We start from the raw sequence: 27175 nt of genomic DNA on the forward strand, positions 1-27175 counted from the left end.
CACTGGTTTTCTGGGTTGCTGCAACAAATGACCACAAACGGCTTAAAATAACAGAAACATATTCTCTCAAAATTCTGGAGGCCAGAAGTCTGAAACCAAGGTGTTGCTGGACCATGCTTCTTCCAGAGGCTCTAAGGGAAAATCCTTCCTCGCCTTTTCCAGCTTCTGGTGGCTCCAGGCATTCCTTGGTTCGTCTGCCTTTGCGTTCACACGGCTCTCCCCTAGGTGTGTTTGTGTCTTCTCTTCTGTCTCAAAGCTCCCTCTGCCTTTCTCTTACAAGAATACTTGTCATTCAATTTAAGGCACGCTCAGGCGATCCAGGATGATTTCATCTCAAGATTCTGAACCTAATTATATCTGCAAAGACCCTTTTTCCAAATAAGGCCACATTCACAGGTTCTGGGACATGAACACATCTTTTTGTGGTGGGGGGGCCACCATCCAACCCACTACAGAGCTCACTGGTCAGAGTCAGAAGTCAAGTCCCCATCCTTCCACAAACTGGCCCCTAGCTCATCACTGTGACCCCAAGCAAGTTCATCACACCTACCTGGAACTCTGCTTCCCCACCACCTGCTGTACCTCCCCTACAGAGTCAGAACTGCAGGTCGCTGACACTCAATAGATCACAACCAGCTTTCCAACATGATGCCTACACATCAGCAGTTCTCAAACTGGAGACATAATTTCAGGGGGGGAAATTATCACAGCTCACCCCCTAAGTGTGTGAATCCCTGACTCAAGAAGCTCAAGTCTGGTTCTATAGAAACTTCTTCAAGTTACAAAGTTAACTACAGAGACGTGTTGCCTTTAGAGCAGATTAAAGGATGTTATAAAGATAACCAAAAGGAAAACAAACTTCTAGAACCATGGACACCCCCCAACCCCGACACATCTGGGTCCCCGGAAGAAGCCCAGCCTCCCACACGGTCACCCCCATCCCCAGGCTGGTGGTCTCCACACACCTCCGCCAGCCTAGACTAGCCCCGCCAATACCCCACCCAACACCCCCGCTCCTTCACCCCTGGCTAGCGCAGCCTCCCCTTCCAGGACGGCTCCCTCACAGTGAGCTTCTCCCAAATGTGCACAGTGACTTCCCAGCCCACGGAGACTGTCCAGATTGTCAGCGAGGTTGGGAAAAGGTTCAGCAAGGCAGTCAGGATTCAGGTAGAGAGAAAGTCAGCTTGGAAACCGGGCCACTCCCATCAGAATTCCCTCACAGACACCACCATGAGCTGCAGTTTCTACTCCAGCTGCACGTTAGATAGAATCACCCGGGGAAGTTTAAAAATTATAGGTGCCTGGGCCCCACCCTAGACCCATGCAATCAGCTCTGAAGATGGGGCTTGGACACATGCACTTGTGAAATCCTCAAGATGGGAGGCCTCAGAGGCCCAAGGCCCAGAAGGTCCTGTCTTTTGACCTCAGGAAGTGACCCAGTCTCCAAATTCGGTGCCAGCCTCAGAAGCCAGCACCCCACTCCACTCCAGCCGGGCGACTTGGCCCCGATCTGTGACGGCGCGGGCTGGGGGCTGCGTGCATCTCTGGGCCCAGTGCCCAGCCCACAAAGGGTGCACAGGAACTGACTGCCTGACCCCAAGCACCTCTGCGGCCCCCCCACACTGCACCCAGCACAGCCCATCCTCTGGTAGAGACGGAAACGGCACAAGGAGCCTTGTGACTTGTCCAAGGCCACACGCTGCATCCTGGGAGGGGCTCTCCAGCAGGAAGGGGGAGGGCTCTGAGAATGACCAGGCCAAGGTTGTTTTCCTTCTACCCTCTGGGCAAATATTTACTTCCCTGCAGGCCAAGATGCAAATGCCTCCACTGGTGCGGAAGTCTACTCTGGAAAGAATTAAACAAAACACAACAGGCACCACTTTCACAGTGAAACAGCTCTGGTCTCAGTGAAAGATGCAAATGGTGGATTGTGCCAGTCATGTCCCCCTCTCTAGGCCTCAATCTCCTCAGCTGTGAAAGGGGAAAGTGCCCAGCTCACAGGGTTGTTCTGAGGACCCAGAGAAGTGAAGCGATGTATGGTGATGCAAGTGCAAAGTGGAGGCTCCTCCCACCCTCCAGCCCTTCTCACCAACACCCAGCGAGCTGCCACCTGGCTCCCACCCAGCGATGCTTCTCCTCCCGGCATCCGATGCTTCTCCTCCCGGCATCCGCGCTGATGCTTACCGCACAAGACACCCCGCTAAGAGCCCTGGAGGCATCGCCCCATCCAAGCCTGGCCCCCTGTGAGGTACAACGATTACCCCATTTCCACAGACAAGGAAACTGAGGCACAGAGAGTTGTCCGTGACTTGTCACGTAGCCAATCAGACCTGCTCCTCAACCATCAACCAGGAAGTGCTCGTTCTCCTAACTTGCTGCGTGGTAGAGCTGGGCCTCCAGGCCTGGTCCTCTCAAAGGGTGTTTCTGACCTCAACATCCAGGCCCAACAAATATCCCATTCTGCAGTGACCCACCCTCCTCTCCCAAAGCTCATCTCCACTCCTCTCAGCCTGGCCTCCACGCCCTTCAAGCCTGGCTCCCACCTCCTGGAAGTCCTCCCCAGGGCTCCTCTGCAGTCACGGCCAGGCAGCCCCGCAGGAAACCACACGCTGCCTCCAACTGGCTGCTGCTGCCTGATTTCACCTTCCATCTCCCTCGTGGGCTGACCTCTTAGTCTTCTCTGTCTCCCCTCCCACAGGCCCAGGTGGGAAGGCCCAGCCTGGAGCTGAACAGTACACCTGTCCGACATTCCCTGGCAAGGGCAGACCCTGCCCCTGGGCTCCCAGAAGTGCTTCTCCCATCCCTCCTTCTCCAGGTGCTCTCAGAGCATTGAGGATACTTCTAGTTTGGCCTCCCTAGACCCACGTGCCCATCATGTGGCACACAGCCTCTGCTGGTACACCACTAAAGCCTAGGAACTAAAGGGTGGGAAGAACTCAGGCCCCAGAAGAGGCTGAATGCACTCCCAAGGGGTCAGACTTCTCCGCCCAAGGGCAAGGCCACAGCCACCTGCTCTAAGCAGGCAGAGACTCCCCAGCAGAAAGCAGCTTCCTCTGATAAGACAAATTCCAGAACTTCTCATCACATCTTATGTCCCAGCTTCCCCTGAGCTCTGTAAGGCTCCCCAGATAAGTCTCCATCCCCCCATGGACACCGGGCCTACAGTGTGCTGGGTGCTTCCACATCTCTCATTTAGCAGAGTCCTCCCCACAGCCCTCCGGGGTATCCGCAGAGAATCAGAGAGTTGGTCCTTCACCCAGCGTCACAGCAGAACCAGCACTTGATCCATGTCTCCAAATGGCACAGCCATCAGGTCCTGACAATTAAACCCCCCCTCTGGGCCACTCAGACCCCAAACTCCTCATATGACCAGAGTCTCTCCACCCACAATTTGGCCCTTAGGCTTCCTCATCTGCTGCAGCCATACCTGCCTATCTTGGCCCTGCGCACTTACCGCTCCCTCCGTCTGAGATGCTCTCTACAGGCCTTTTTTGTGGCTGGGTCCTTCTCAGTCTTTGACCTCCTCATAAAGGCCTTCTTTGACCACCCCATTTAAAGTAGGAACTCCCATCTCTTTCTTCCCACTTCCTCCCTAATTTCCTCCTTAGCACCTATCACAACTAGGTTTATTTCCTGGTTTGTCTGTCTTCCAGGGCTTGGACTAACCTGTCTCATTCATAGTTGTTTCCTGGTAACTATCACAGTGCCTGATATACACAGTAGGCATTAAATAACTATTCTGTTGACTGAATAAGCAAATGGTCCCCACCCTGGAGGGAATGGCAGGTCAAGACTGCAATCTCCTGCCTTCCACGAAGATGTCGATTCCAACCCACTCACATCCAGAGGTGCTCTCTGGGAAAGGTTTATCTTCTCAATCCCCTGTGTCCGGGCTTACCCAGAAGACATCTTTCCCCTGTATATGGAGCCAACTGGTATGGAAATTGCATTATCAGTCCCTAATCTGGTTGACTCTAAGCCCCACCCCAGGGTGGTGTTGTGAGTCACGGAGAGAGAAGAGGCACGGGGCAGGGGAAAGGAGAAGGGCAGGTAGTTACTCCTGCTTCTCAGGAACGAACAACCAAAGGCAGCGAGGTCCCAACCCACTCCTACAACTTAAAGCAACCCCTCTCTTACAGGAGGGGGCGGGTTCATGCACAGAAGCCTCGACTAAGCACAAAGAAACTTTCTCGGGGCCTTACTTGCTCATATGGAAAATGAGTGCATTAGAAGGTTCTCCAAATCCCTTCCGGGACTGCCTTCCTGATTCTCTGGATTTTAAAGGTCCCATGGCCAAGCTGGGGGAAGGGAGGACCTCTCTGGGCCTGAGGCCTGAGCCCAGCCCCAGATCATCTCTGACAGCCCATGGGGCATGGTAACCGCTTCTCCAGTGTGAAGGCTGCCTCACTTTCTGCTTGAGTTTCACTATTTTCTCTTTGAAATGCTTGCCTAGAACAAGAGGGAAACAGACCTGCCCAATCAATCAAACACAATAAAAAAATGTTAAATATGTACATATATGTACAAGGAGATGTCCAAATGGGTATTAACCCCAACAGTGGTTCTCTCTCAGTGGTAGAATCAAAGGTGACTTTTATTTTCGTCTGTGTACTTACCTGAATTGCTTGGAATTCTTTTTTAACTATGTGCACATATTATTTTCACACAAACAAAGCTCTTTTCAAAACTTAGAAATTCCTGCTATGGACTCCCCTGGTGGCGCAGTGGTTAAGAATCCGCCTGCCAATGGAGGGGGCACAGGTTTGATCACTGGTCCGGGAAGATCCCACATGCCACGCAGCAACTAAGCCCGTGCGCCACAACTACTGAGCCTGCGCTCTGGAGCCCGCGAGCCCCAACTACTGGAGCCCATGCACCCTAGAGCCCGCGTGCTGCAACTACTGAGCCCACGTGCTGCTACTACTGAAGCCCGCGCACCTAGAGCCCGTACTCCGCAACAAGAGAAGCCACCTCAATGAGAAGCCCGCGCACCGCAACGAAGAGTAGCCTGCGCACCGCAACAAAGAGTAGCCTCTGCTCGCCACAACTAGAGAAAGCCTGCGCACAGCAACGAAGACCCAATGCAGCCAAAAAAAAAAAAAAAGGAAATTCCTTCTGTGCTTAAGTGAGAGGCCAGGTATTTGACTCCTTCCAGAAATGCTGTCCTCCACCTACACCTTGAGCCCTGACATGTGGAGGGACTACCACGGGGTAGGGGCTGGGGGTACAATGGCTGGTAAAGGTCACAGTGACCCCATGAAGAAACTGAAGTCAGGCAACAGGGTCCTGGTCTGCGTCTGTCACTAACTTGCTGTGGGGTCTCAGATACTTGCTTCCTCTCTCCAGGCCTGTTTTCTCCTCAGTAAAACAAAAAGGTCACACTAGAGGTTCCTTCAAGGGCCCTTCTAATTCTCAGTGAGTACCAAGAAGAATAGAGAGGAAGGTTGGGAAAGAACAGCTAATCCTTAAGTAGCTGGTGTAGTGTTTATCATGTGCTAGGCATTGCTCTAAGCTCTTCCTATAATTAATCCATTTAATGGTCTCAGCAACTCTCAGGTAGGTTCTGGCGTCACCCACTTTACAGATAAGACAACTGAGGCAGATGGAGGTTAGTGCCTATGTCACTCAACCCGTAAGTGTCAGAGTTGGGATTTGAACCCAGATAGCTTGGTACAGAGTCCACACTCTTAACAATGAAACATTAGGGAAAAATAAAGCATCACAGATCAAACATGATAACGGGGCCCATCCTTGGAGAGGGCAAGAAGAGTTAATATTGCCTCCGGCATTTATAACCTTCATCACCTAACCACACCCACTTCCTTCTCAATCATCAACACCCCTCAGCCCTGACACCATTACCCAATTGAAAACCCTACCTCATTGTCAAGACAACAGGTGCTTTCTAGAGAGCCAGTGTCTCCATGATCAGTAAAGCCCACTTTGCAAATTCAAGGCGTCAGCAAACCTGACCGCTGCTGGCTACACACCCAGCTCAGCCTCTGATCCAGGTACCCATATCTCCAATCCTCGCTTCCAAGATGCAGGTTGGGACTCAACTGCCCCAATGCAACAAGCCTTCCCTGAGCACCTACTGTGTGCCCGGCCCCAAGACCAGCATTTGGAAGAGGATGTGAATGAGCTACACCCCTGACCTCCAGGAGCCCACAGTCCAGTGAGGAAAAACAGTCATGTAAACGGATCTCTAGGATACCCTGTGGTTGGTGCTATAATTAGAGGTGTGTCCCCAGTGGGCAAAGGGCACATGTATCAGAGTGATTCACCCATGTGGTGGGAAGAGGAGGCTCCAAGAGCCCCTGGGTGAGCTCATTTCTCACTGAACTGGGAATGAGGAGACGTGGGGGCTAGTGCCAGCTCTGCTCAGTGACCGTGAGACACACCCCCTCTGAGCCCCGAGGTCGCCCTCTAAAAATAAGAGGGCCCCCAAGTGTGGGACAAGAGATCACTGTAAGGGGTTCAAGGTCATATTCATATTGACTCACAGACTGAGAAGTTTTCATTGCTCATTTCCCTTCTGATCCTTCCAATCTCATCAAGGAGCAAATCTCAGCTTTGGTGTCGGTTTGTCTTTACGCCTCTCAAACACTTGCCAAACTGCTTTTGAACAACCAGGGCAAGCCTCAGGTTTGTAGCCTACAGCACCCACAGTATCAGGCTAGGATTAAATAACTTGTTTTGTTTTCCCTGCACTATATTTACTGTCATATTTACCTGCTATTTTTTTTAACATCTTTATTGGAGTATAACTGCTTTACAAAGTTTTGTTAGTGTCTGCTGTATAACAAAGTGAATCATCTATATGTATATATATATCCCCATATCCCCTCCCTCTTGCATCTCCCTCCCACCCCTCTAGGTGGTCACAAAGCACCCAGCTGATCTCCCTGTGCAATGCAGCTGCTTCCCACTAGCTATCTATTTTACATTTGGTAGTGTATATATGTCAATGCTACTCTCTCACTTCGTCCCAGCTTACCCTTCCCCCTCGCTGTGTCCTCAAGTCCATTCTCTATGTCTGCATCTTTATTCCTGTCCCGCCCCTAGGTTCGTCAGAACAATTTTTTTTTAGATTCCATATATATGTGTTAGCATACGGTATTTGTTTTTCTCTTTCTGACTTACTTCACTCTGTATGACAAGACTCTAGGTCCATCCACCTCACTACAAATAACTCACTTTCGTTTCTTTTTATGGCTGAGTAATATTCCATTGTATATATGTGCCACATCTTCTTTATCCATTCATCTGTAGATGGACACTTAGGATGCTTCCATGTCCTGGCTATTGTAAATAGTGCTGCAATGAACATTGTGGTACATGACTCTTTTTGAATTATGGTTTTCTCAGGGTATATGCCCAGTAGTGGGATTGCTAGGTCATATGGTAGTTCTAGTTTTAGTTTTTTAAGGAACCTTCATACTGTACTCCATAGTGGCTGTATCAGTTTACATTCCCACCAACAGTGCAAGAGGGTTCCCTTTTCTCCACACCCTCTCCAGCATTTATTGTTTGTAGATTTTTTTTTAAGTTTGTTTGTTTATTTATTTATTTATGGCTGTGTTGGGTCTTCATTGCTTCACGCAGGCTTTCTCTAGTTGTCGAGAGCGGGGGCTACTCTTTGTTGCGGTGCCCAGGGTTCTCATTGCGGTGGCTTCTCTTGTTGTGGAGCACAGGCTCTAGGCGTGCAGGCTTCGGTAGTTGCAGTGCGTGGGCTCAGTAGTTGTGGCTCGCGGGCTCTAGAGCGCAGGCTCAGTAGTTGTGGTGCACAGGCTTAGTTGCTCCACAGCATGTGGGATTTTCCCGGACCAGGGCTCGAACCCGTGTCCCCTAAATTAGCAGGCAGATCCTTAACCACTGTGCCACCAGGGAAGTCCCTGTTTGTAGATTTTTTGATGATGGCCATTCTGACCGGTGGTAGGTGATACCTCATTGTAGTTTTGATCTGTATTTCTACCTGCTATTTTTGATGAGGAATATTGGTTCCCCATTGGCAGTGGTGATATAAAGCCTCCTTTTAAAAATAAACTTACGTTTAAAAAGTGGATCAGCTTAAAGTAATATAATATTACATGTAAATAATATTATAATAGTTACAGCCTCTATGTATGGCTATTTTAACAACATCTATCAAAATTTTTAATGCACATACAAAAACAGGCGAAGCTGTTCTGTGCTATTAGACATCCCAATAGTGATTACTACTGGCGAGAAGGGGTAGCGACTGGCAGTGGACACAATGGGAGTTTCTGGCTTCTTCTGTCCATTCTGCTGGTTGACCTGGGGGCTGATTATACAGTGGTGTTCACTTTGTAAAAATTAATCAAGTTGTACACACTTATGGTGTGTGTATTTCTGTATGTATATTATATATTCATATACCCTTTTACCCAGCAATTCCACTTTTAGAAATTACCCTGAAGACATACACACATATGTGCAAAATGACACGTTCGAAGATGCTCACTGCGGCACTGCTTGCGGTAAGGAAAGATTGGAAACAACCTGAGTTCCCCAGCTGGAGACTGATTAAGTATATTTTGGCTTAGCCTACAGTGAATTCTATGCAGCCATCAAACAGAATGAGGCAGCCCCTAGCAAAGCTCCAAATTTTACACAGATTTAAATTTAAGTGAAAAGGTAAGGGCAGAGCTGTGTATAGTATGCTACTTTATGCAGCGGGAACAAAAAAGAATATATAACATATGCACATGTTTGTGCCTAGGACATCCTGTGCCTAGGATAGCATCTCAGAAAAGAATCATAAGAAACTCATAACAGAGGTCTCCTCTGGACAGGGCAGGCCAGGAGAGAGGGATAGGAGGAAGGCTTATCACTGATGACGACTCTTCTATACTTTTAAATTTTGTACAGTGTCCTTGCATTTCCTATTTGATAGTAAGTTTTAAAGCAAAAAGCCCTATAGAAGGTGCATGGCTATGGTAAAACATATGGCTCCTTAAATACTGAGATGAAAGTGTTGGCACTTTGGGCTTATAAAGCAAGTAACCCTTGGCCCTACTCCTCCTCCCAAGGGACGGAGATTATAGGCTCTCCTGTAATGGCTTCCAATTAACAGCAAACCCAGTCTAGGACAAATTACTTAAACTGGGCCTCCGCCCTGCAGTCAAATTCTGGCACCTGGAGTTGCCCTGGCAGGTGGCTGAGCTCTTGGCATGCATAGGGAGATGTTTAAGCACAAATACCTGCAAGGATGGGAAGTTAACGATTTGGTAAGGCAATCTCAGGTGGCTGGAAAGGAAAGATTCTGAGTTCTTGCAGATTCTGAGCACCCTGCTCCAAGAGAGACAAATATTCTGAGCACCCTGCTGCAAGAGAGACAAAGCAAAGGCCACAGAGTGGTCTTTTCTCAGGGCTGCAGGGGACAGTGACAGGACAAGGCCTTGAAAATTCGAGTTCCGTTTTAACTGTGCAACTTTCTTTTTTATAGCACTTGGTTTCCCCACATGTCACTGTTTCTCCACATCACTAACCCCAAAAACAATCCAATGAAGTGTGGGGCAGGGTATCAGTTATCCATTTTACAGATGGAAAAATGGAGGTGCGAGGAGGTTAAGAGACTGGTCAGTGATTATATATCAAGAGAAGGGGTGAAGCCAAAAAAGTAACCCCCACCTTCTGACTCCTGGTCTTCCCCTATTTTCCCACCTCCCCACCCATCAACCTTAGCCTGCTTTCTTTCAACTCTGACCTACAGAGAATGAGCTTCTGAGGCCAGACAAACAAGGAGAAGGCAACAAAAAAAACCCAGACTCAGAATCAAAGAGCCTACGAGACCATCTAACTCAGCTGTTTTTAACCCTGACCACACACTAGAATTACCTGGGGAGCTTAAATAAGTTTAAATAAATACATATGCCAGGGCCTAGGTATCTGTAGTGTTTTTAAAATTCTGTAGTTGATTCCGATGCAACTTTGAGAACCACTGAATGACAGCTCAAATCACCCCCATCCCAGTTCCACATAAAACCTTCTGCCTCCCTGGAGCCTCCATCAGTGGGTCTGTGCTCCATCCTCCGGCCCCCACACATACTGCTCTTCTCTCTTCCACGTTACATAGAGTCAGAGAATTGGACTGGGAGCTGGGCAAGTCAATTAACAGCTCCGAGGCCCCAAACATGGAAATGACTTGCCTAAGCTCTCCCAGTGATTCAAAACAGAGCAAGACTAGAATCTGGATCTCTTGACTACCAGGTAAGGTCACATCCACAGAGGGGTCACAAGGAAAGCCAGGCTTGATGGCAGATCTAACAGTTCCTGCCAGCAGAATAGACCCAGTGAGGGCTGAGGAGAAGACCAGGAGTGTACATGTGTTTTGAGGGGGAGGGGTGTCAGGTACCTGGGCAAGTCTGCCCTGTGGCATACTGGGGGTAGGGGGCTATTCTAGAGTGGCAGGGCTGGCACTGGCCTGTAGAAAGATGTCCTCATTTCTACGAGGGGGCCCAGCCTAGTCTGAAATCTCCATGAAGAAATCCAGTCTATTGGGTCAGCTTACCAGGAGGGCCCAGCTCCCTTGCCCATAATAATAATAATAAGCAATGTACTTGACCTGTTTCATTTAATTTCCACAACCATTCTGAAAGTTGAGTATAATTACTGTCTCCATTTGCAGACGGAGAAACTATGGCCTAGAGAGTTGAAGTAACTTCCCCAAGATCACCCAGCTGGAAAGTGGTAGTGGCAGGATTCGAAGCCTGGTTCGTGTCCAGCCACTACCACCCTGCCCCCAACAAGAGAGAGAGAAGGTTAAGTGCAGGGGCTTTTTTAAGTTACTGAGCACCTGGGAGCAGCCGGAGACCACACGTCTGGTGGAATCCTCCTTTTACCACAGAGGAAATCAAGGCACCTGGAAAAGCATCTTGCTCAGGGGCATCGGCAAGTAAATAGTGGGGACAGCATAAGGAGTTCAGGTCTCCCGACTCCGGACCACAAGCCTGACCACTTCTCCGCAGACGGATGGAGAGACGAACTCAGTAATACCCGGCAGGTGGGGTGAGCGCGGCCAAACGTGGTAACCACAGCCTACGGCACCAGCGGAAGCGCAGCGGACTCGCAGAACCAAACTGCTGGTCAGGTGCACACAGGTGAGCCAGGCGGAGCTCCTTCGTCGGAGCTCCTTCGTCGGAGCCGTTGCCACCAACCTCTAAGGCTCCGCACCGGGCGGCTGAAATTCAGGCTGAGCTGGAGCAACCATAATTTCCTAGTTCGCAAGGAGAGTGGGACGAGAATCCAGGAGTGCGCTTCTGCCCCTCCCTGGAGCAGACAAGCCTGGACCCAGCCCACCCCCACCGCCGGCTCAGCCTGTGGGTGAACAAGGGAGTGCCGACTCCCCCTCCCATGCCGGGGCCCGACTGGGGTCACTCACCCAGAACACCGTGGAGTAGATGACGAGCGAGAACTTGAGCCAGAGATACGAGAGGCGCGCGCAGTAGCGCACCTGCTCCGAGTCTCCGCGGGGCATCCTGGGGGGCTCCCGGGCTGGGTCCCTCGCTGCCAGCAGCCCCACCTGAGGCTGCCTGCCCGGCTCCGCGCCCCGCCACCGGCACTCACTCGGGGACTGACACCAGCGAGCCGCAATCACAGCCCCGGCCCGGGTCCACCCAGCCCCAGGGCCAATGGGCGCTCTGGGAGGGGGCGGGCCTGGGGCGGGGCAGCGGCCTGGACCCAGAGGAGGCCGAGGGAGGGGCGGGGGCAAGGGTTTTGCGAACGAGGTCGCGTGCAGCTCTGGAAGCGCCTGTGCTCAGGCACGTTGAGGGCCGTGGGAGAGTGTGTGCAGAGGGGCGCTAGGGAGACAGCTAGAGTGCTTCTTCATTCAGGGTACACAGAAATGCTCGCTTTCCACTGCTGTCAAGAGAGAAGACTATGGGAAAAGAGCAGTATTTACGGCTAATGTGTTAAAATGTGCAAATGAGTGTGCAAGGCATGAATGGAATAAGGAAGTGGAGTGCCTCAGCCTAAGGGGGTTGGGAGAGCCACATCTAGGAAGGTGCCGCAGACGAGGGTGCGGCTAGGGGCCCTCGTGGAGCTGAGGCCCGCAGTTTCCTTTTGTAACAGTTTGGAGGCTTTTCCCCAAGTCTCTGAGATTCCCCTTCTCTGCGGCCAGGTGAGATCCCAACCCTGCCCCAGTGGCCTCCTCCTATGAGAAGCCCTCACCCCCTCGCCCCAACTCAGGAGCCCCCTCCCTTGCACACACTCAGCCCAGGTCTGACCCAGCTTCTTCGCACCCAGCCTTTCCCCTGCCTGGGGTCAGAATCTGTCTTCCTGGCTGTGAGTCTGTCTCCCACAGCCCCTCCTTGACTCACTGCTATTTCCTTTCCCTGCAGGCCTAGCTCAGCCTGGGGCTTCGGAGGCCAGCAATCAGTGTTTGTGCCATTCAGGAATTAAATGTGTGGCCCAGAGGTTGTGAGCTCACAGCAGCGCTAGGTGGGGTCCCTGGTGGTGACTGCAGGAATGGCGCACTTGTCCCAGTCCCCTGCCCTGGACTCCCAAGCCTCCCAGAGAGAAATAGAGATCAGGCTGGCCCAGCCCCCAGGGCTCTGCCATAGAAAGAAGAAAGTAAGGTGGGGGTGGGGAGGGAGGCAATGCCCTGCCCAGGGAGTTAAAAAGAAGCCAGTTTCCTGGTACTAGGAAGCAAGCCTTGTAAGGTTGGGTAGAGACTTGGAACCAGGAACTGCTAAGGGTCACCTTCAAATGAATAACTGGGGGCTAAGAAGGCATCCTACCTAAAGGTTAGAAGTCATCCTTTCTGTCCTTTAAGGAGGAAGAAATTAACTCTTTACCCCTCTTTGAAGGACTACCTTCCCTCACCAGCCCCATAGAGCCAGGCTTACACCTACTCATGGAGGTGCTCATCTCCATCCCCAGGAGGGCTAGCTCAGCACCTTGCCCTCGGAGGGGTTGTCTGTCTCACTCTCCCTGGGGGTTCCCCTCCTATCCTCCTTCCCCACTCTGGTTTTCTTTCAGTTGCCCCCGCCTTAGTCCTGACCTCTCTAGCTAGCTGCACTCTCTCCTCTTTCAAATCTTCCCTAGTGACACGAACACATCTGAGTGGTCCCTCTCAGCTCTCCCTGAGCCCCTATACGATGACGCCCTGAGAGATGAGGCTGAGACCCCCCCGCAGAGGGAGCCTGGAGCTCTTTGGGGCTAGCACAGCCTTTCCCGGGCTCCTGAGCAACTTCGTTGTCCCTCCCACCCCCAACCTAACCCCAAGCACTATGGGCTGCTCCTCAGACACATCTGCAAATACTGAAATCTCAGAAGAAGTAATGACCTATTTTCAATTTTTCCCTCCTTTTGCCAGGAACTCTGGGCTGGGGGTCAGCAGGCCTGGTGCCAAGCCTGGCTTTGCCATTAACTTTGTTAGAATATGCGGCATAAATAGTATGACACAGAGGTGGGAGTGTGACCCTGGCTGCAGTTTCGAACCACGTGGTGAGCTTTAAATGTATCCTGATATCCAAGCCCCACCCCAGTCCAGTTAAGTCAGAATCTCCACCAACCGGGACCTGGGAATCAATATTGTTGTAAAGGTGCCAGGTAATTTCTAAAGTGCAGCTATGACTGAGTATCACCAAGTCTAGAGGTAGTCATGAGGGTGAGGTGGTCAGCCAGAATTTATCAGAAAGGCCACAGTCCAGAGGGCTCTAAGCTATCCAGTGGTGTGCTGGTCAATGTTTAATAACTGGCTCTCTGGTTGGTGGGATGGGCAGGGAGACCCTGTTGCCACTTTCCATACTGTAAATACTTCCACCATGTCTGAGATGTACACAGTCACACCCAATCAGCTCAGCACAGCCCTGCAGCTCTCCCTATCTCAATAATGATTAGCATAGAGAGCGCCATAATGAATGCATCAGTGAAATTCATGGCTTATTAATTAGCACAACAGGTATTAGAAATAAGCTATCTTTTGGTGAAATTACTGCCGGCATACCTTGGAGATATTGTAGGCTGGGTTCCAGACCACTACAATAAAGCCAATATCGCAATAAAGCGAGCGACATGAATTTTTGTTACCCAGTGCATATAAAAGATACGTTTATACTATACCACTGTCTACTAAGTGTGCAATAGCATTATGTCTAAAAAAGCAATGTATATACCTAATTTAAAAATACTCCACTGCTGAACTTCCTGATGGCGCAGTGGTTAAGAATCCGCCTGCCAATGCAGGGGACATGGGTTCAGTCCCTGGTCCAGGAAGATCCCACATGCCATGGAGCAACTAAGCCCACAAGCCACAACTACTGAGCCCGCGTGCTGCAACTACTGAAGCCCAAGCGCCTAGAGCCTGTGCTCCGCTACAAGAGAAGCCACTACAATGAAAAGCCCGTGCACCGCAACGAAGAATGGCCCCCGCTCGCCACAACTAGAAGACCCAGCGACGAAGACCCAACACAGCCAAGAAGTAAACTTTTAAAAAATAAAAATATAAACTTTTAAAAAAGGCTTCCCTGGTGGTGCAGCGGTTGAGAATTCGCCTGCCAATGCAGGGGACACGGGTTCGAGCCCTGGTCTGGGAAGATCCCACATGCCGCGGAACAACTGGGCCCGTGAGCCGCAACGACTGAGCCTGCGCGTTTGGAGCCTGTGCTCCGCAACAAGAGAGGCCGCGATAGTGACACGCCCGCGCACCGCGATGAAGAGTGGCCCCCACTTGCCGCGACTAGAGAAAGCCCTTGCACAGAAACGAAGACCCAACACAGCCAAAAATAAATAAATAAATTTATAAAAAAAAAAAAAGAACTTAAGCTTAAAAAAAAAAAAAGACAGGAGCTGCCCAGGAAATACCTTAAAAAAAAAAAAAAAAACTTTTAAAAAATAAATAAAAATACTTCATTGCTAAAAAATGCTAATCATCATCTGAGCCTTCGAGTCATAATCTTTTTGCAATAGTAACATCGAAGATCACTGATCACCATAACAAATATAATAATGAAAAAATTTGAAATATTGCAAGAATTACCAAAATGTGACAGAGACATGAAATGAGGCAATGCTGTTGGACTTGACACGGGGCTCCCACAAACCAATTTGTAAAAAAACGCAGTATCTTCAAAGCACAATAAAGCGAAGTGCAATAAAACAAGGTGTGCCTGTAGCATTCGAGATATGTAGATTGGCTAAAATGATGAAGGGCACCATCCATTCCTTCTTCAGAGTAAAAAAAAAAAAATCTCACTTAAGGATGATGCATTGGGCTAAATCCTTGAGGCATCCCAAATCCTGAGGGATTCTGGTTGCCTGATGTGACCATCTGTCTAGCTGAATCCTGCATCTAGAATGTTGTATCTTTCTTGAGTGGACCCTTCATGCAAGGTGACAGAGCACCTAAAAGGACAGAGGGCTGAGCCTTCACTGACTTTACAGAACAGACTGTATGAACCGGTTTTGTGGCTTCCTGCTAGTAAATGCTTGTTGTATACATATTTGTATGGGTAGCAGAATTTGTTCTGAGATCTATTATCATGATAACCTGGCAGGGAGATTGTAGGGGGAAATAACTAACCTCACCTTTAGCGGCTACTACTGCTTATGAAAAAGAAACCTACGGATTGTACACAATCAACTTGGCTCTCATAAGTTTGCATCCCTGCCTCTGCTTCCCCATCTGTGAAACCATGAGGCTGAACTGTTTTTCTTCTAGTTCTAACAATCTTAGCTACAGTCCTCACAGACAAATCAGTCAGCAAATGTACACTGAGCTTCTACTATGACTCAGGCCCTGCCCCAGGCTCTGGGGATACAGCTGTAAACAAGATAGACAAGAGCTTCTATTCTCTTCTACTGGGGCATGGGAAGGGGGAGTAGGGGGCGGGGGGGGGGCAGGGACATGCAACACGCATGACAACTACTACATGAAAAGGGTAATTTCAGGTACTGATATGTGCTAAAGATGCGGGAGAAGAGCTTCTAGTGGAAGAAGCAGCAGGTACAAAGGCCATGAGAGAAGAAGCAGCTTTGAGAGGGTCCATGTGGCTCATGCAAGGACCTCGGGAGCGTAGAACAAGGAGAGATCAGAGGCATAGGAAGAAGCCTCACAGCTTTCGTAAACAGTGTAGATTTGTTTCCAGTTTTAGTGAGGGCCACTGGTAGGTTTTAAGCAGGGACGTGATACTGAATCTGATTTAAGCTTTAGAAGATTGCAGCTGGGACTTCCCTGGTGGTCCAGTGGTTAAGACTCTGAGCTTCCACTGCAGGGGGCGCAGGTTCGATCCCTGGTCAGGGAACTAAGATCCCACATGCCGCGTGGTGGCCACAAAAAAAAATAATAAATAAATAAATAAGAAGGTTGCAGCATGGAGGACAGACAGGAGACAGGGCTGGGGGTGAGGAAGGCTGGTTAGGAAGCCCTCGCACAGTCTCAGTGCAAAAGGCTGTGGACCAGGGGTACAGCACTGGGAAGAGTGACAAGTGGCTGCATTGGGGATATATCTTGGTGATAGAACCAATAGAGCTTACTGACAGATTGGGTGTAGAATGTGAGGCAAAGAAAATCAAGATGCTCCCAAGTGCTTTTGCCTTGAGCAACTAAGTAAATGTTGCTGTCATTTACAAAGGTAAGGGAGGTCACAAAGAATGCTGCTGGGGGAAGTGGGTCAAAAAATCAATTACTGGGGACTTCCCTGGTGGCGCAGTGGATAAGAATCTGCCTGCCAATGCAGAGGACATGGGTTCGAGCCCTGGTCCGGGAAGATCCCACATGCCACGGAGCAACTAAGCCCATGCACCACAACTACTGAGCCTGTGCTCTAGAGCCCGTAAACCACAACTAGTGAGCCCACGTGCCACAATTACTGAAGTCCGCGTGCCTACAGCCTGTGCTCCACAACAAGAGAAGCCACCACAATGAGAAGCCCGCACACTGCAACGAAGAGTAGCCCCCACTGGCTGCAACTAGAGAAAGCCCGCGCGCAGCAACGAAGACCCAACGCAGCCAAAAATAAATAAATAAAATAAGTAAATTAAAAAAAAAAAATCAATTACTGGACTTCCATGGCAGCCCAGTGGTTGAGACTCCGCACTTCCACTACAGGGGGCACGGGTTCGATCCCTGGTCGGGGAACTAAGATCCCACATGCCGCATGGTGCGGCCAAAAAAAAAAGAAAAAAGCTTTCCTTTAAAAAAAAAAAATCAATTACTTTGTTTGGCCATTTAACTTTTTGAGCTGTCTTTTCAAAATCCAGGTGGAATTGTCCAGGGAACTCAGAGGTGAGGTTTAAGCTGGATGATATAAATTTGAGAGTCATCAGGTCAATTTAAATCATGGGCCTATGTGAGATCATCTAGGGAGAAAATGTAGCAAAAGTAGAGGGACAAAGACAGACCCTGGGGCCCCTTCCTCTGAGAGGAAGAGAGGCTGGCAAAGAAAACAGAAAAGGTACAGCCAGTGAGGTAGAAGGAAAGTGAGGCCAGAAAGGTGACAGGGATGCCTAGAGAAGAAAGGCCTTCAAGAAGTTAAGAGATGCTCAACAGCACTTAATGTCCTGGGAACCCCCCCTTAATATGCTGAGGCTTCAACTATGCTCTGAGAGGGCGGCGAGGGGTGGGTGGCGCAGAGCAGAGAACTGATCATCAGCTTTGCAAGATGCGGGTCACTGGTGACTTTGATAAGAGCTCTTTCAATGGAACAATAGGAACAAAATCCTGATTGGAGTGGTTGGAGGAGAGAAAGGAAGGGAAGAAATGGAGGAGGTAAGTGCAGACAACACGGGGAAGTGTACACTAGCAGGCAGGTGTACGAAGCCATTCACATGGGAGTGCATACATGGACTTCTTCCCAACCCACCAAACAGCCTCCCAGGCCAAATATGCAAGAGTTAGCACCTATGTGGAAGAGTTTCAATGGTCAGGAATTTCAGCAGCTTCTTCATCAAGAGATAGAATCTGTTTCCTTACCTCTTGAATCTATGCTGGCATTCTGACTTGCTTTCACCAACAAAATGTGACAAAAGTGAGGTTGGTTGAGTTCCAAGCCTAGGAATCAAGAGCCTTGCAGCTCCTGCTTTGGTCCCTCTTGGAATGACACTGCCATGGGAACAAGTATGAGCTAGTTGGAGAAACCACATGAGACAGAAGCAAGGTTCCTGGCTGGCAGTCCCCAACCACCAGACATGTGTGTGAAACCATCTTAGACCATCCAGCCCATCCATGCCACAGCTGACTATATCTATGTGAATGAGTCCAGGCAAAAGCAGCTGAACCCAGCCTAAATGTGCCAACTTAGAGAACCAACTTAGAGATTGTTGTTTTAAGGCACTAAATTCTGGCATGGTTTGTTATACAGCAGAAGCTAACTGGTACATTCTTAGAGCCAAAAAAATTTTTTAAACTCAAATACCCATCTCCTTTTTTCCTCTTCCTCCAATTCTTCCCCCAAAGTACTGCATTTTTGAGTCTATATATTTCTTCTTGAGGAGAGACTTTTGTTGTCCTTCAGGTTTTCCTTGACTCCTTTTAGTGCCATCTCGTGGCTCAGAATTTAGGCCACTTCTCCTTCCCATCGCATCTTAACTCTCAAGGATCTCCACTTATTCTTGACCAGTTATTTATTTAGCATCAGGCACTGAGCTGTGGGCCTTCACATAATCACCTCTTTTGTATTTTTTTATTTTTTTTTATTTTTTAGCTGTATTGGGTCTTTGTTGCTGCGTGTGGGCTTTCTCTAGTTGTGGTGAGCGGGGGCTACTCTTCGTAGCAGTGCACGGGCTTCTCATTGCGGTGGCTTCTCTTGTTGCGGAGCACGGGCTCTAGGCACGCGGGCTTCAGTAGTTGTGGCGCATGGGCTCAGTAGTTGTGGCGCACGGGCTTAGCTGCTCTGCAGCATGTGGGATCTTCCTGGACCAGGGCTCGAACCTGTGTCCCCTGCATTGGCAGGCAGATTCTTTTTTTTTTTTTTTTAACATCTTTATTAGAGTATAATTGCTTTACAATGGTGTGTTAGTTTCTGCTTTATAACAAAGTGAATCACTTATACATATACATATGTCCCCATATCTCTTCCCTCTTGCATCTCCCTCCCTCCCACCCTCCCTATCCCACCCCTCTAGGTGGTCACAAAGCACCAAGCTGATCTCCCTCTGCTATGCGGCTGCTTCCAACTAGCTATCTATTTTACGTTTGGTAGTGTATATATGTCCATGCCACTCTCTCACTTAGTCCCAGCTTACCCTTCCCCCTCCCCATATCCTCAAGTCCATTCTCTAGTAGGTCTGCATCTTTATTCCCGTCTTGCCCCTAGGTTCTTCTGACCATTTTTTTTCTTTTTTTTTTTAGATTCCATATATATGTGTTAGCATACAGTATTTGTTTTTCTCTTTCTGACTTACTTCACTCTGTATGACAGTCTCCAGGTCCATCCACCTCACTGCAAATAACTCAGTTTCGTTCCTTTTTATGGCTGAGTAATATTCCATTGTATATACGTGCCACATCTTCTTTATCCATTCATCTGTAGATGGACACTTAGGTTGCTTCCATGTCCTGGCTATTGTAAATAGAGCTGCAATGAACATTGTGGTACATGACTCTTTTTGAATTATGGTTTTCTCAGGGTATATGCCCAGTAGTGGGATTGCTGGGTCGTATGGTAGTTCTATTTTTAGTTTTGTAAGGAACCTCCATACTGTTCTCCATAGTGGCTGTATCAATTTACATTCCCACCAACAGTGCAAGAGGGTTCCCTTTTCTCCACACCCTTTCCGGCATTTATTGTTTGTAGATTTTTTGATGATGGCCATTCTGACTGGTGTGAGATGATATCTCATTGTAGTTTTGATTTGCATTTCTCTAATGATTAATGACGTTGAGCATTCTTTCATGTGTTTGTTGGCAATCTGTATATTTTCTTTGGAGAAATGTCTATTTAGGTCTTCTGCCCATTTTTGGATTGGGTTGTTTGTTTTTTTGATATTGAGCTGCATGAGTTGCTTGTATGTTTTGGAGATTAATCCTTTGTCAGTTGCTTCATTTGCAAATATTTTCTCCCATTCTGAGGGTTGTCTTTTCGTCTTGTTTATGGTTTCCTTTGCTGTGCAAAAGCTTTTAAGTTTCCTTAGGTCCCATTTGTTTATTTTTGTTTTTATTTCCATTTCTCTAGGAGGTGGGTCAAAAAGGATCTTGCTGTGATTTATGTCATAGAGTTTTCTGCCTATGTTTTCCTCTAAGAGTTTGATGGTGTCTGGCCTTACATTCAAAATCAAAATATAGAGTTTATTTTTGTGTATGGTGTTAGGGAGTGTTCTAATTTCATTCTTTTACATGTAGCTGTCCAGTTTTCCCAGCACCACTTATTGAAGAGGCTGTCTTTTCTCCACTGTATATTCTTCCCTCCTTTATCAAAGATAAGGTGACCATATGTGTGTGGGTTTATCGCTGGGCTTTCTATCCTGTTCCATTGATCTATATTTCTGTTTTTGTGCCAGTACCATACTGTCTTGATTACTGTAGCTTTGTAGTATATAGTCTGAAGTCAGGGACCCTGATTCCTCCAGCTCCATTTTTCTTTCTCAAGATTGCTTTGGCTATTCGGGGTCTTTTGTGTTTCCATACAAATTGTGAAGTTTTTTGTTCTAGTTCTGTGAAAAATGCCAGTGGTAGTTTGATAGGGATTGCATTGAATCTGTAGGTTGCTTTGGGTAGTAGAGTCATTTTCACAATGTTGATTCTTCCAATCCAAGAACATGGTATATCTCTCCATCTATTTGTATCATCTGTAATTTCTTTCATCAGTGTCTTATAATTTTCTGCATACAGGTCTTTTGTCTCCTTAGGTAGATTTATTCCTAGATATTTTATTCTTTTTGTTGCAGTGGTAAATGGGAGTGTTTTCTTAAATTCACTTTCAGATTTTTCATCATTAGTGTATAGGAATGCAAGAGATTTCTGTGCATTAATTTTGTATCCTGCTACTTTACCAAATTCATTGATTAGCTCTAGTAGTTTTCTGGTAGCACCTTTAGAATTCTCTATGTATAGTATCATGTCATCTGCAAACAGTGACAGCTTTACTTCTTCTTTTCCAATTTGGATTCCTTTCATTTCTTTTTCTTCTCTGATTGCTGTGGCTAAAACTTCCAAAACTATGTTGAATAATAGTGGTGAGAGTGGGCAACCTTGTCTTGTTCCTGATCTTAGTGGCAATGGTTTCAGTTTCTCACCATTGAGAACAATGTTGGCTGTGGGTTTGTCATATATGGCCTTTATTATGTTGAGGAAAGTTCCCTCTATGCCTACTTTCTGGAGAGATTTTATCATGCATGGGTGTTGAATTTTGTCGAAAGCTTTCTCTGCATCTATTGAGATGATCATATGGTTTTTCTCCTTCAATTTGTTAATATGGTGTAACACGTTGACTGATTTGCGTATATTGAAGAATCCTTGCATTCCTGGGATAAACCCCACTTGATCATAGTGTATGATCCTTTTAATGTGCTGTTGGATTCTGTTTGCTAGTATTTTGTTGAGGATTTTTGCATCTATGTTCATCAGTGATATTGGCCTGTACTTTTCTTTCTTTGTGACATCTTTGTCTGGTTTTGGTATCAGAGTGATGGTGGCCTCGTAGAATGAGTTTGGGAGTGTTCCTCCCTCTGGCAGGCAGATTCTTAACCACTGCGCCACCAGGGAAGTCCCTCACATAATCACCTCTTAATTCCCCACCACCCATGGAATTTGATGTGATGAATCCCACTTTACAGATGAGTAAACTGAGGTTCAGAGAAGTAAACTGACTTTTCTCCAGTGGGAAGTTCAAATACTCTGAGCCAGCAAATGATGTGCTTTCTACTGAACGCAGTTGTGGCCCCAGCTACACTAGAATGAAATGAGTTAACTATGTGCCTTAAAAAGCAACTAGAGGGCTTCCCTGGTGGCGCAGTGGTTGAGAATCTGCCTGCTAATGCAGGGGACACGGGTTCGAGCCCTGGTCTGCGAAGATCCCACATGCTGCGGAGCAACTGGGCCCGTGAGCCACAACTACTGAGCCTGCGCGTCTGGAGCCTGTGCTCCGCAACAAGAGAGGCCACGATAGTGAAGAGGCCCGCGCACCGCGATGAAGACTGGCCCCCAGTTGCCGCAACTAGAGGAAGCCCTCGCACAGAAACGAAGACCCAACACAGCCAAAAATAAATATAATAAATAAATAAATAAACAAATAAAATATTTTTAAAAAAACAAAACCAAACAAACAAAAAAGCAACTAGAAATAATACACAACAGTGCAAACATTAAGAGTTCAATACTGATCAGAGTTGAAACTTTACATAGCATTATTGTGTGTTTCTGCAAGATAGTAGTTCTATGAGCTTTTACGTGTTTCCTTAAAAAGGATCTATCAAAAAAGTCTGGGAAATGCTGCAGGACTTTTTCATATCCTTTAACATGAGAATGGATATTGTTTCTCTCCAGGAGGAAAGATGGGAGTGCAGCTTTTCCCAACTATATTTGACTGCACAATCCTATTTCCCCCAGACAACAGCTGTTAACATCTCAAGAACTAGTATCTATCAGTGGCTTGGGGCACATGGCACATTCAGTTTTAAAACTGGCACAGTCCCTAGAAACCATAACAGTTCACCTGGGACTGAGGGGTTTCCTGGGATATAGGAGTTTTGGTGCTAAAACCAGAAGAGTCCTGTGCAAAACCAGGACAAGATGGTCATCCTATTTCTTTCTACTCTTCCCATGATCTCACAGATGTTCAGAAGGGACCAGCCAGTGGTGAGAGGGCTTCAAACTGTGCCCTCAGAGGAAAAGTCAGAGAAAGAGGAAGGGAAGACTCAGGGGATAGGACCAGTGTCTTCAGCTATCTGAAGGTTATCATGGGGGAAAGAGGAAAACTCATTCTAAGGGATCCCTTGGGATAGGAGTGGGATGAAGGGGACCTGCTGAGGGTGAGTCAAGCTCCCTGAAGCAGCACAGCTTCATGAAAAACATTTGATTCACAGTCAGGGAGCAGGTTACATGCCAGACCTACCACGTGCAAGCCAACTCTGAATGAGGACACTGGGAACTTTCGTTACCCTCCTGGGACATCAATGCCATCTGTGAAATGGGACGCTTCAAGGTAACCAAATGAAATTATCAAGCACTGTACCTAGAACAAAACAGGTCCTAAAGAACTGAGTCAAATCTGCCCACAGCTGGCCCGCCTCTGTCCAGTCCAATGGGGACCAGTAGACATGGCGGGGGCCAGGCCTCGGAGACCACCAGCACCCCTTCCATCTCCTCACAGCCCAGGTGCTGGCCTTGAGCCTGGCATCCACCCTCCTAGGACATTTATCCTCTGGCTGGTTTTCTCCTTCAAAATTTTTGGAGCCACCTGCCAGCGCTGGGAGGTAGGCTGGATAGGTGTTTGTATGCCCAATTACAAATGAGAAAAGAGGGAGGTTAGGATATTTCCCCTGGCCACAGAGGGAATTAGCAGTAAATCAAGGCTGACAGTGGTGATTCAAGGAGTACCTGAGCTGAGAGGATCTTCAATTATCATTAGGTCCACCCCCCTCATAAATGGACAGAGGAACTCAAGCTAAAAAAGGCCAGAATCCTGCTCACAGTTACCTATTTATGCTTTATGCCCTTTTCTACATGTGTGCTATATTGCACAATAAATGTTTTTTAAAAAGAAAAATATTTCCTTTTATTTTGCATTTTCCTGATCATTAGTGAGGTCAAGTGTATTTTTACATGTTGATCAGCCATTGGTGGTTCTATAAATTTTCTGTTTTTATCCTTTGTACATTTTTAAATTAAGTAATAGATTCTTTTAAGTGGGCAATGCCAAGGGCTGACAGACTGAGAAAACACCATTCCCGTCTCTTCTCCTCATAAGGGAGGGGCCCTTCTGGAGGAGATTCCAGGCTGGCCTCACAGAGCTTTGACAAAGGAGAAGTCTCGGAGCCGGAGCCGGCCACCTGTAGGGGTTGGTCTCGCCGGGGCCCAGCCAGGCGTTCTGGGAAAGCAGCGTGGGAACACTGGCTGCTGGGCCAGGCCTGCGTGACTCACTGGGAGTGGTGAGTGCCAGGCATCATGGCGGCAGCAATAGCTCCACCTGTCACTCAGGAGGGCAGGGCACCTGCTTCTGGAATGCTGGGTGCTGCTTGGGGAGGGGAGCCTCAGAGGAGGTGGCTGGGTCCCCAGGGTGGTCAGAAGGTACCAGGAACAGGCCTTCGGGGACACAGAAGTGGGGTCTGGACTTGATCTTGCAGCTATTGAGGAAGGGGTGTAAGGTTTTACACTCATAAAACGTACATGGATCTGCTGGCCTATGCCAGGAAGGTTAATAGGCCACAGCATCCTGCCCTGTGCTGGTTGCTAGGGGACCCCCTTAAAGGTAGACTGCCCAGTTTACAGCTGACAAAGTGCTTTCACCCACATATTAGAACCCTCACCACCCCCCAGATTTACTTGGATATCGCCCCCCTCCCCACTGGGTTGTCGGCAGGGGCCATCTCACCACCTGGTATCTGGGGGCCTGGAGGGCGGTGCTGGGCACACGTAGCTGCTCATTAAACATGGAAGCCACAGTTCAGCTGTCCCTCGCCGTGCGGGCCGGCTCTGCCTGCAGCCCCGTTCAGACTGCAGGTTCCGTCCTCCCCCGGGCTCCCACCAGAAAGCCAGTCACACAGACATTTGAGGAAAACTTGTCCCGGGGGAAGCCAGTTCTCTTCTCCCAGAAACGCCGACTCCTTTCTCCTACTTCCGGTATTTTCCCTCAGGCCATTTCAACTTCCTCTTTCTTGTTTGCTGAGCAAATTCACATCAGCTGCAGCACCTACATTCTGTCTTACATTCGCAAGTCCCCCTCTGCCAGGCTCAGAGAAAACAAAAGGCCTTCCACTAGCAAAATGCCATTTTCTGCTACAAACATGTGTTGACTGAAATGTGGTTTTTTTCCTTTTCTGTGGGTCATCAGAATCGCTTTGTGTGGGAAACAAGACAAGGAGGATACTTCTTGCTTTACTCACAAGGAGACACAGTCTCGGAGTGTGCGCCCAAAGTCACACAGCCCTTCAGGGTCCGCGCAGGAACTCGGACCCGGGGCTAGTTTCCACCTCCTGCTCAGCCTCCTCAAGCTTCCCTCCAAACCCTGGAGCAATGCTGGCTCCCTCTCTGCCCCAGCAAATGGCCCCGAGATTTCATGAGGACTGCAGAGAAAGCAGGCTAGTCTGACTTCTGGAGGGTCAAGTAGGGGCTGGGGAAAAAACACCATGAGTTTAGGCTGCTAAATAGTAGTTAGTTCTAGTGTATCATAAATGCCATAGGAACTTGCATTTAAAGTCAGCTGGGGGCGCTTCCCTGGTGGTGCAGTGGTTAAGAATCCGCCTGCCAATGCAGGGGACACGGGTTTAAGCCCTGGTCCGGGAAGATCCCACATGCCGCGGAGCAGCTAAGCCCGTGTGCCACAACTACTGAGCCCTGTGCGCCTAGAGCCTGTGCTCCGCAACAAGAGAAGCCACCGCAATGAGAAGCCCAAGCACTGCAACGAAGAGTAGCCCCTGCTTGCCTCAACTAGAGAAAAGCATGCACGCAGCAACGAAGACCCAATGCAGCCAAAGATAAATAAAATTAAAAAAAAATTTTTTTAATAAATAAAGTCAGCTGGGGTGGAGGGAGTTATGGAATTCTTCTAGTAAAGGATCTCATCTTCCTCTAATTTTATTCTCTTGTGAAGCCAAAACAACTGTCCCCAGAACATCCTCCAATTCAACACCGCTTATACTTTTTTTTTTTTTTTTTTTTTGGCTGCGCTGCATGGCTTGTGGGATCTTAATTCCCCGACCAGGGATTGAACCCGGGCCACAGCAGTGAAAGCACGGAGTCCTAACCACTGGACCACCAGAGAATTCCCCTGCTGATACATTTTTCTTAACATGACCCAGAACTGTAGTTTACGTTACAGCCCAATGTACATACAAAACACACAACTGAGCAAAAGTTGCATGAAACAAACTCACCCTTGCCACAGGATGCGTTCTTATATTTTCTATACTGTCCCTTTTAACACTAATCATAACCCACTGTTTGAAATCACTAATTCAAACTCCTGACAAAATGCCTCCAGAGAAGCCCTACCAGGCCTGTTTTAGCAAACAGGTAAGTCGCACCTGGATTTATAACATTTGTTTGTACAGAAAGTACCCAGGTATTAAGCAAAAGCCAAACCTTTATAAACTGGGCTCAAGTGAATTCTGAGATTGCCTTGATTGAGCACTGATTGCACATCCCTTACCCCCTCCCCCTGCCTGCCACCCACTCTCTGCGTGACATAACCCGGAAGCCAGGAAGGAGCACCTGAGGCCGCAGGGAGCCCCTACATCTCCAAGGGCAAGAGCAGGTTTGGGGCTCCACCCTCCTGAGCTACAGCTGAAGGACCAGTGGTGGGAGAAGGGCCACAGCCTCCTTTCAGCACCAGGTAGAAGGGACTTTCTGGTTCCTAGAGGTCACCCGCCCCCCCCCCCACCGTGGAACCCTAACTCTTCTCAGGGAGGGGCTGCTTCTGCCTGCAGGCCGCGTGTGGTCCTGGGGGCCTGTGCCGCCCAGCTGACCACCACGGAGCGGGGGGCGGCACTTGTGGACTGATGGGTCGCAGGTGGCCAGCGAGCCTCTGGGGACGCCTAGAGTGGACAGAGGCGAAGGAGTGACTGTTTGCCAGACCTTTCCTTCGCCAAAGGCCCAGGAGAGGATAAACTGCTGTGTCTTCCACCGCTTACTGGCTTGGACCCTGTTCTAGACATGTCAACAGCCTGGCCTCTATGGGGACCAAGGGGGAAAAAATATGAGCAAGGAAAGAAAAATCACACCTATTTAAAAGGACTCAGTAAAATAAGGGAGGAAGCCCTAGGTGAGCGCGTTAAGTAGAACTAGCAAGAAAGAGAGGACTTCAAAGAAAGAAAAAAAGGTTATGGGAAGATGCAGTTGGAGGACACACAAAAAAATTCCTGCTAACTAAAAAATATGACTTTATTTTTTTTGTTTCTTTTGGCCGCGCTGTGCAGCTTGCGGGATCCTACCAGGGATTGAACCCGTGCCCTCGGCAGTGAGAGGGCACAGTCCTAACCACTGGACCGCCAGGGAATTCCCTAAAAAGTGTGACTTTCAAATATAACAATTTAATAGAGACAGTCAATGATGGGA

At 48.4% G+C, this 27175-nt stretch overlaps 1 protein-coding gene across 2 annotated transcripts in view; it reads right to left on the reverse strand.

The window, feature by feature from the left end:
• The window catches only part of TSPAN15 (tetraspanin 15), a 62705-nt gene extending 38019 nt beyond the window's left edge, over positions 1-24686 (reverse strand). Inside the window, exon 1 of one of the 2 annotated variants that reach the window (XM_061181425.1) lies at positions 24498-24686. In XM_061181425.1, the coding sequence (XP_061037408.1) occupies positions 24498-24554 (57 nt within the window). In that variant the 5' untranslated portion in view covers positions 24555-24686. Of the gene's footprint in view, positions 1-11404; positions 11658-24497 lie in introns of those variants that run through there. The other variant, XM_061181422.1, reaches the window with a different exon arrangement.
• Between the last annotated feature and the right edge of the window lie 2489 nt (positions 24687-27175).

Source organism: Eubalaena glacialis, chromosome 1 (assembly GCF_028564815.1).
Source record: "Eubalaena glacialis isolate mEubGla1 chromosome 1, mEubGla1.1.hap2.+ XY, whole genome shotgun sequence".
In the NCBI taxonomy this organism is placed as follows: domain Eukaryota; kingdom Metazoa; phylum Chordata; class Mammalia; order Artiodactyla; family Balaenidae; genus Eubalaena; species Eubalaena glacialis.